Source organism: Pteropus vampyrus, unplaced genomic scaffold, assembly GCF_000151845.1.
Source record: "Pteropus vampyrus isolate Shadow unplaced genomic scaffold, Pvam_2.0 Scaffold123, whole genome shotgun sequence".
Taxonomy (NCBI): domain Eukaryota; kingdom Metazoa; phylum Chordata; class Mammalia; order Chiroptera; family Pteropodidae; genus Pteropus; species Pteropus vampyrus.
In genome coordinates, this window is record NW_011888904.1 from 2,719,297 (window position 1) to 2,729,495 (window position 10,199).

Genomic DNA, 10,199 nt, shown 5'->3' on the forward strand with positions numbered 1-10,199 from the left:
TCCTTGTTGACTCCATTTCTCTCTTTCATGCCGACTAAACTTCTCTACATGAAGGAATCCTGGGGAAGGGACTTACTGGCCCAGCTCAGGTCAGGTTCTCACCTTGGACCCATCACCTGTGGCCAGAAACTGGCCCTTGTGTTAACAGGGCTGCTGGGATAACGTCAGCAGAAGGCATGGAGGGCAGCTTCTGAAGGAAGGGACAATACTGAGCAGACCAGCCCCCCCCAGTTTCGAGCAGAGGAATATGGCCTGGTCTGACCTGCATTTTGGGCTTATGTGTAGGCATTCAAGATGAGAGTGTTTTTCCTTTTATTCATAAAAACAAATTTGCAACAATTTATTAAAAATCGATACCATGCAATAGGGGTATGAGAAATTCCTCATTTACATTTGATTCTGGCAGTTCCAGTCTAATTTAAAGCGTTTGTGCACTAACATCATTGGAGAACGCCTTCAGGCTGAAGCCTTTTCGGAAATGTACGGTGTGTTTGCTGCATATAAAAGAACAGACCGTTAAATAGCTAGAGTCACTTCTGTGGGTCTTGTTATTTGCAGGGAAATTAAAAAAAATGGGTGAACCTACAGTATCATTAAGACAGAGAATGTACTTTGTGGGTTAACCTAGAAGACTGTGCGCGTTCAGGAGTCACAATGGGTTACGGACGTACACTCACCTCCGACTGTCCAATACTTTTGTTTCTTTTTTTTCCTGCTATGCTGGAATAATATTTCTACAGGTATTTTTTTGTGTGTGTGTGTGTGTGTATACATTATGTACAATGAATTGTCTCTTTCCCTTTGAAAAATTAACGTGGCCCTTTAAATTAAATCTGATTTTGGTGAAATCAAGAAAGCAAGTAAATACTGGTAATACACAGTGAGCGACAACACCGATTTTTAGTGCCTAAACAGACAATGACTTCAACTTGACCTGTGATGTGTTAACATTTTTTTTTCCCCTAAAAGCTACATTACCTCCATAACCTCTCTTTGGGGGAGGGGAGAGGAAAGCTATGCTACGTGAAATAGGGTGTTTCGAAATGTTGGCGATGGTAAGATTCCCGTGGGCCCTTTTGTCAAAGCCTGGTGGTGACAGCGGTATATTCCTGACTTCAGTGGTCTGGGAAGAGATTATTGCCTGCCGGTTGAAGCTGCCATTAGGTTTCTTTAGGGAGCGAGCAACTGCTCAGTTGTGCAGACGTCCTGGACGTTGTCATTCAGGCCTTTCTTTAGCAAAGAATGAACCTGTCTAGGAATGTCACAAAAGTCAGAGGGAGCCTCTTTCCAGCGGGGCTGATCCTGGTAGAGGGCTATGCTGGGAGCGTCTCTAGGCCACACCTCTGGCTGTCACGAGGGCTGAAGGTCATGGTCATCTTGGTACCTCACAGGTCAGGGCCGCTTCACTGTTTGGTTATGAAGCTTTCCTGGATTAGATCAAATTTTGATCCTCAGAATGACCCTGTGAGGTAGGCAGGATGGGTGTTATTTCAACCCCTATTTGTTAGAGAGGGGAAACTGAGGCTCAGAGAGACACCAGTGACTTGCCCAAGGTCATGAAGGGAGTCAGCAGTGGAGTGAGGACTTGAACTCAGGTCTCTCTGACTCCTAGGCCAGTGCTCTATGGGGTTCAATTAAAAAGGAAGAGTGATCTTATGAACAAGAATCAGTGTGCTGACTGATCACTTCCGTGACCCCCAAGGGCAGAGCTCACCAGCTTGTCTGGATGGAAGGCTACCTTCTGGAAGCCTCAGGAAGCCCTCAGCTAGCAACTCCTTCCCCTACGACTACAGGGATGTCTTCTAGAAGAATGCCCCTGCTTCACTTTGGTCAGAAACAAAGTTAGTGGGGAAAAAAAAAAAAACCCGAACAACCTGGCCAGCCCTTGGGCCCTGATGAGAGAGGTTAAAGTGCACAGTCTTTCTTTTTTTTTGTGTATGCTGGGAACAGACATTCCATGATTAGCTCAGGTGGCCCCCCTTATTACCGGGAACACCTGGTACAAACACAAGGACATGGCCAGTGTGGTGGGTGCATGACCGACTGTCGGTGAATGCTGCAGAGCGTGTCTGCAGTGACGTGCCCTAAATCCCCACAGTCCAGAACGGGTGTTATTGTGTTAATGTGTGGCATTTATCAGAGAGTAAGGTCCCACTGGGAGGCATGCGAGTCAGCCTGCTCCCAGCTCTCGGCCACCTGCCGCAGAGCTGCACCTGGCTGCCCTTCCTGCAGGCTCCCTGTTCCAGGAAGGCCAGGGTTGGCTGGACTGGCAACTGGGGGCCTGGCTGCCCTGCCCACCTCCTTCCCCACAGGGGAGAAGGGCTGGCCTGGGGGGCCACAGCCAGCGATGCGTGTGCAGAGGCAGAGGTGGTTTCTCCGGAAGCCCCTCACCTCTTCCCAAGGCTGTTCAGTGACTTCTAGCTGGAGTTTTAGTGACTCTCTCCTTGTCTAGGATTTTTTTTTTTTTTGCAGTTTCAAATATCGCAATTCCTTGTTTTCAGACATTAAGGAAGAAGTCATTTCCATTCCTCTTCTTTGTGAAAGAATAAAAACTTCCCAAATAAGGCGCAAGGTCAGGTGCCAAGTGCCCCCCATTCTGTCCGCCTGAGTGCCATTCGAGCAGTCCCACAAAGCCAGCCGTGGCGCCCAGCTTCTCTGCAGCCACAGCCAACAGTGTTCCTGTAGCAGATGCCTCTGCTCCATGTGGTTCTGTCATGGGGGAGGCCCTGGCCCCAGGCCTCCCACCCTTACAGGCCCGAGACCATAACTCGGAAGGAGGGTGGCACATGTCTGTGACGGGGGCTGGCGGTGGGGCTGACACAGGGGCTGACACAGCTGGCGTCCACGCCTCCAATGGACGGGAGGTAGGCGTGGTGGAGGATGGGGAGCTGTAGGGACAGCCGGCGCTGGATGCTGTAGCAGGGAGAGACAGAGAGAGGGAGGGGTGTTAATGAAGGGTATCTGCCTGCTCACTAGAAAGTTTCTTGGACTTGCTTTGGCCAAGAGGCTGATGGTAGGAGCAGAGTTTTCTCTGAATCCAAGATCTGTCCATCCCATCATATAACCACTCACCCATCTAGCAGATATTTAATGCAGGCCTACATCTGCCAACTACTGCCCTGGGGATAACCAGGGAGGCAATAAGCAAGGAGGATGCTTCTTGAGCTTTCGGTGACTCCTTTCCAACAGGGCTTTACTGCAGTTCTCTTCTCCTGCCCTTGCAGGCCTCCACATGGACTTGGCATTGAGTTCCATCCCTGGAAGGCTTCTCAGCTTCCCTGTCCTTCCCCACTGACTCTGCTGTCCCTTCCTTGCCCAGGACCTCAGCCCTTCTTGCTGGGCCAATTCCAATAGGTTCCTTCTGGGTCTTTTGGCTTCTTAGGTGACTAGCGTTCTTTTCAACACTGGGACGGGACACTCAGGGCTCCCTAAGATCTGTCTCTCGCCAAATTCACCAGTTGAATCTTCTACTCCCTCTCCCTGCAAACTCTACCCTCTGGTGGCTACGTTCCCCTAAAACACCGATCATGGCCTCTCGTCCTGCCTTTGCACACACTGTTTCCCCAGCCTGGAGTCCTCTCGTTCCACCCTTGATCTGACGAACTGCTTTTTTTTTTTTTCGAGTTCCAGTTCAGATGTCATCTTCTTTGTGCTAACTCACTCAGAGAGTGAGCCCCTTCCTCTTCTAAGCCCCCAGAGCCTTCGATGCAGTCAGAAAAACCAGAGCTAGGAGGCGAGTCTGAGTGAGTGATGGAGGAGTAGAGGACGGGGAGAAAGGGAGCTGCCTTCTGACTCCCTTCTCACTGCCATGCCCTTCCGCCCGCCTTCTCATTAGTCTTGGGACTGGCAGGTCAGCAAGTCTCCTTAACTGCCGGAAAGGCTGCTCTGGGGGAACATGCCCAGGCCGCTGCCGCCCGGCTCTGCTCAGCTGCACTTTGTGCAGTTCTCCATGGCATCTGGGAAGTTGCATTCCCTGTATTCTTAGGCCTTCTTATGTCTCAGGTAGGGAAACAACCCAGATCTTCATAAAAACCCAGTAGGTAAAAATAGTATTGCTCTTCCCATTATAAAGACTAGAGAAGGGTACAAAGTTGATGTAACTTGCTCACGGAAACAAAGCCAAAACTGAGAAGGTGGGACTCTGGCTTCTTCTGTTAAGCCACAGAGCTTTGTGGGAGAGGCCCATCCATATATGGGGGCATCCTCCTCCCAAAAGGGTGTGCCCTGGAGTATATGTAGGACATTGATGGGGTTCTGAGATAAGTGAGGACCAATGCAGTACTGCTCCCACTCTCTAAGAACCTGTTGGCCAGAAGGACTTCTCCCAAGAGATACTTCACTGGTGCTCATGAGATAAGAGTGTTGGAGATCTCATTTTGAAATTAAAGTTGAACTTACGTAATGTCAGCTATGATCTATTCCTTAAGGCAAGATGGTATTTACGAAGAGCCCAGGAAAAGGGGAGCTGAAGAATAAACTCTGACCTGGGAAAGGGTGCCCTGTCTGAGTACCTGGGAAAGTCTGCCTGGGTGAGGTGAGCATTTGTGGTTTTCAGTGCCACGGCATTCTGCTGTCTGGCGGGATCCTGTTTATCTTCTCATTTATTCAATAGACGCTTGCCAAGGACCCATCAGTGCTGAAATCTGTATTCAGTCCATATAAAGGACTCATATCTTAACCATCAAGGTGCTTACAGCCTAGGGGAGGGATCTGATAGGTAAACCACTGACAAATGCCATGTAACCATCAGTAATTGTTCTGGACTATAAGCCGGGGGAGGCCTTGGAGCTAATTGGGTTGAGAGGCTATCAGCTCTAACACTAAGTGGCCCCAAATGACATCGCTGTTGGTGATTCAGCTGTTTTTGTTGGTTCCTTACCACTTGTCACTTCCCAGGAGCCGGCCTGCAGAGCTGACATTTCTAATCTCTGCTTCCAATCTGCTGTTGAGCTGGGAAGAACTAAAAACTGCTGGTGGAACAAAGCAAACTGAGATGTCTAGGTCTTTGCTTAGATGTCACCTTCTCATTGAGTCTTCTCCGACCACTCTATTTAAAATTATACTTCCTAAGCCCCTCTTACACTCTATTTTTCTCCAAAGTACCTATCATTTAACATACTAGGTTTTGCTTTTAAAAATTATTGTCTCACCAGATTGCAAACTCCATGAAGGGAGGGATTTTTGTCCATTTTCCTCACTGCTGTGTCTGACACACAGTAGGTCTCAATAAGCCATAGTTAAATAAATGCACATAGCAAGGTGAAATTTTATACATAATGAAAGCAGTGTGCAATAGTGGAGAACATGGGATTTGATATTGGACAGACCCAAGTTCAAATCCCATCTCCTGCACTTGGCGCTTGGGTGAGCTCTGACAAGTCACCTCCCTCTTTTGAATATTAGTTTTCTCATCTGTAAAATGAACATTGTCATTTGACCTGCATCATGGGATTGCTGTGGCGTTCAAACAAAATAATGCATATGGAAACATTGTGCAAATTGTAAACTGTCATATACTCTTTGGCAGTAATTCTCGGAGAAGGTACTTACTGTTCTGGGGAGTTTATATCTTCTATAGGATCTTTGCATGTTCGGGAGGGCTCTGTTGTGTTCCACTGTAGCTGGGGATTTTGATCGAGGTGATTTTTTAAAATGGCCTTTCCCCCATCTGAATGCAAAACAACAATATCACAACACATTCTATTAACTTGATTTTTAAAAATCAACAACGCAATCTTTTTAGGATGCTTCCTAAGGAGAGAGAATGCAAAAGATCCCAGCATTCCTCTGCATTCTCCAAGCCCAGATCTCTCCAGCAGCTGTCCTAGAACCAAGGCAAGGAGCTGAGATGCCTCCACCCAGCAATGGAAGTGGTGTGTCATGCTGAGGTTGTGTACGCCATGCCCTGCACCCTCCTTTTCTCCAAGAATAACAGAAAAAAAGTCAACTGAGTTAGGCAGCATAACTTAGAAATGAGAGGTTCTAATCTAAAGGCCCTTTTTACTGGTGCATAGAAATATAATGACGAATTAAAAAACCTTCCAAGGCATATTTTGCACATGACTGCTAAGAATTGAAAAGAACACTAATAATAGCTGATGGGAGTATAAATTGGCATAATCTTTTGGGGGTTACTGTCAATAAGGATCAAACACTATAGAAAGTGTGTATCTTTTACTCAGAATTGCCACTTCTAGGAATTTTCCTAAGGAAATGATTCAAGATGTGTGTGAAGATACATGCAAGATGTTTAAATCGGCATTGTTTACAAAAGCAAAAACTTCGAACCCTAATTTATCCAGTAATAAGGGATTACTTACATACTAACATGTAAGTCTGAGGTCTCCAGTCAAAGAAACAGAGTATAGCCACAGAACATGATGAAACAGATGTTCTCAGTCCCCCTTGTGCTTCAGACCACATGGAGGGATGTAAAGAAATATTAAATATAAAAACCTGGCCCCCGCCTGACAGATTTGGATTTATTTGCTTTAGAGAGGAGCGCTGTTCCCTTTTCATTTTTTTTCCTTTGAGGTGGGTAACTTGATATGAGTCATTTTGCACCCATGTGAGTAAAATCGATCTTCCTTATTTATGAATTCAGCATTTATAAACTTGCTTACTTGCTAAAATTTATGTGTAACCCCCAAATTAATACTTGTCATGCTTTCGTGGTCACTGGTTGACACATACAGAGTGTCAAAAAATTTGAGTCGCCCAACATGCACATTCCCAGCTGAGGTCGAAGAAGGTGACAGTCAGCCTTCTTGTTCCAGCTCCTTTTGCAGTCTATTTAGGGCCATGTTTTTCACATTTTTGTGCTTTGTGTTGATGATTCCACTGTTTAAAATGGGCCCCAAGAGTAGTGCTGAAGTGCTGTCTAGGTTGTGATGTGTCTGAAGGAGAAAGTATGTGTTTTAAAATAAACTTCATCCAGGCATAAGTGATAGAGCTGTTGGCTGAGAGTTCGATACTAATGAATCAAAAAAAAATATATTAAATAAGGTGCCTTTGAACAGAAACACACATAAAACCAAGTTATGTATTTGATCGGCTGACAGAAATATCAACCTGCAAGAGGCTTGCAGGAACCTAACCCTGTATTTCCCCCAGGAATGATGGTTCAGGACTCATGAATTCACGGTTCACAGTGACATTATGACACATAATTACCGTGAATAACAAGAGTTACTTGAGAATGCCCATTTCCCCACCTGTTTCCTCACACTCGAAGCAACTTTTTCATCTCTGGTCTTTGCCAGTTTTATAGGCGAAAATGATATCTCATTGCAAATTTAATTCAAACTCCTTTAATAAGGAGTGAGGTTGAACATCTTTTCATAAGTGTAAGAATGACCTGTATTTCCTTTTATGAGAACTTTTTGACCATTTTTCGTTTGGGTTGTTGGTTTTCTCCTTGTTAATTTGCATATTCATATGCATTTGCATAATTATATGTACTTTGCTTATAATTACATATGATTTCTCCTTATGTGTAAGGGAATAAGTGTTATCTGAGTTATAACAATTTTTGGCTTATACTATTGTTTAGTTTTTTGACTGTACTTGTGATGGCTTTTGCATTGTAAAATATTTTTCTTTCGTAGTTCAATTTATCACCCTTTTTTTTTGTGTGTGTGGTTTCTGTATTTTGCATCAAACTGAAAAAGGCTTTTCTTCCTCTGAGATTATAAAATAAATTCTCCTATGCTTTCTTCATGGCTTTATTTTTTATATTCAAATATTTTACCTATTTGGAGTTTATTTTTGCATAAGGTATGAGGCAAGGATCTAACTTTATTCTTTTCTAGATGGTCCATTTATCCCAATGAAATTTATTGAATAATTCATTTTCCCCATGCAAATTTGAAATACCCAATTTTACCAGATACTAAAATTACTAGGAATAGTAATTTTTCAATTTCCTTGTTACTTATCTCAGTTTAAACATTTTTAATAATCAATGTCTTATATAAGTTTATAACATTGCTTTTATAAGAATACTTATTAACTATATACGAATAAAAGAAATAAAAAAATTTTATTGACTTGAAATAATTTTATAACAAATTAATGAATATATGCTGATGACAAAATGCAGAAAATAGAAAGGTACATAAAATGAAATGTAAAAGAGTCCCTTCTCACCCACCCTCTGCACTGCACTGGTCCCCTTCCATGCAGGTAGATACTATTAACAATTTTGTGTTTGTTCTTCCAAATCTTTTTAGAAATGCACTTACACACACATGTGCATTTATATGGATCATAATGCTGGTCTTCGTCTTGCTTTTTCACTTGGAGATCTTGCCATATCTACACAAATAGATCCACCTCATTTTTTAAGAGCTGTATTATGTGTCGTGTTTAGCTGTATCATAGTTAATAAAACTCTCCCAAATGATGGATATTTAAGTTTATTCCAGTTTTCCTCCTCTAAAAATAATGTTGTGAAGAACAGCATGTGTCTACATCTCTGCCCACGTGGGAATATATCCCAGGGACAGACACCCCTTAATGGAATTGCTGGGTTAAGAGGCTGAACATCTAACGTTTGGAGGGTGCCAGATTGGCTTCCAAACCATTGGAAGGAGGATACTCATTTCCACACACTTTTACCAACACTGGTGCTCTTTTAAAATGTTTCTGAAATGTAGGCAAAAAATGGCTTGTGTTACTTCAGCTTGCATTTCCCAGGTGGTTGAGGAGACTGAGGGTCATGTCATATCCCACTAACCATTCCTTTCCTGTACATTGATGAGGTGCATTTGAAATCGAGAAATGTTGTTGGGAGAAGTACAGGTAAACTCTCTGTTAAGAGCAATATACTCCCAGTCAGAACACTGGGAATGCTGGCTACACTGTGTACAAGTGCAGCCGGAGCCCAAGCGTCTGAGAAACTGAAGCCCCAGCTCTAGGCAAAGTGGGGCTCCAGATGGACACCGAACTGTGGTCAGAAGGTAGGTTCAGATGCTCTAGCTCTGCCTGTGTGACTTCAGATAAGCCCTGCTCCCTCTTTAAGCTTCAGTTTCTTCACCTGTAAAATGGAAGGTGGATGGCTGGTGTCTGATACCCAGGGCCCCATGTTCCAGGGGCCCTGCCCCCTCTTACCTGTGCTCTCAGTGAAATTCCCCAGGTTGAGGATGTCATTGAGCTCTTGGTAGTGGTTCTGTTTAATGTAGGTGGTCTTTTCTGGTGTGTCCTGCAGCTGCATGGTGACCTCTTCCAAGTCTTTATCCAGCTAGAAGACAAAGGCTCCAGCTGAGTCAGAGCCCCTGGCCCGGCCCTGGCAGCCAGGCCATGGGAGCCAAGCAGCAGCTCACAGGGTCACAGGGCTGGGTCTCGGGCTGGCTTTGGGAGGGCACTGAAGGCTAGAGGGGCTGCTGCGTGTCAGAGAAGAGACACAGAAGGCCCCGTCAGTTCTTGTTCTGGGAGAAGCTGTGGTAAGAGGGGCCTGGGATTTGCAACGATGCATCCAGTGCAGTCTTGTACCTTGATGGGGCCACCAAGCAAGCCCAGGGAGGCAGGGTGGGAGAGTGTCATAGTGCAGGCTCTGAGGCTGGACCGGCCTAGGAACAAACCCAGGGCTGCTCCTTACTGGCTGATGAGAACTGAGTCTCAGTTCATTCATCTGTAGAATGGGTTAATAACAGAACCTACCTTATGGGGTTCTTCTGAAGATTAAATGAGATAATATAATAAAAGTTTAGCCCAGGGCTTGACACATAATAAGAGTAAGCTGCTACTATAATAATATTACTGTAATTATTATTATTGATAAGTAGCAGGACCCTGGGGGGCAGGGAGGACAGATCTGCAGGGCTGGCCAGCTCTGACTCTCACACCGTCACGGAGACTCAGCCTAGTAGGGGATTCTTCGGGGGAGTTGGTCGTGATGGGTCCCAGTTGCCCCCAGGTTATGTAAAAATCAGATACAAACCCTGGACAGTTCAGCCCTGGGAAGCCTGGGGACTGTGTGTGTGTTGGGGAGTGGATGGTAGTTGGGAAGAGTAGAGTGGGCATCGTACTACAGTATCAGGGAGGGTACGTTATAAACTGTAAACTACAGTTCCGATGTCAAGAGTATAGCCATAAATTGTTTCATAAGTTTTCACATGGAGGAGGAGAGAGATACCTTTTTCTGTGTGATTCAAACAGCAGGGCTAGGATCAAAGGGTGGAAGTAACAGGAGGTTGGAT

At 44.9% G+C, this 10,199-nt stretch overlaps 1 protein-coding gene across 1 annotated transcript in view; it reads right to left on the bottom strand.

The window, feature by feature from the left end:
- Nucleotides 1–291: 291 nt before the first annotated feature.
- The window catches only part of GABBR2 (gamma-aminobutyric acid type B receptor subunit 2), a 350,397-nt gene continuing 340,489 nt past the window's right edge, over nucleotides 292–10,199 (bottom strand). Inside the window, exons 18-20 of the mRNA XM_023534233.1 lie at nucleotides 9,112–9,241; nucleotides 5,551–5,668; nucleotides 292–2,913 (exon numbers count right to left, since the gene is read on the bottom strand). Coding sequence (XP_023390001.1) covers nucleotides 2,748–2,913; nucleotides 5,551–5,668; nucleotides 9,112–9,241 — 414 coding nt within the window. The 3' untranslated portion in view covers nucleotides 292–2,747. The remainder of the gene's footprint in view (nucleotides 2,914–5,550; nucleotides 5,669–9,111; nucleotides 9,242–10,199) is intronic.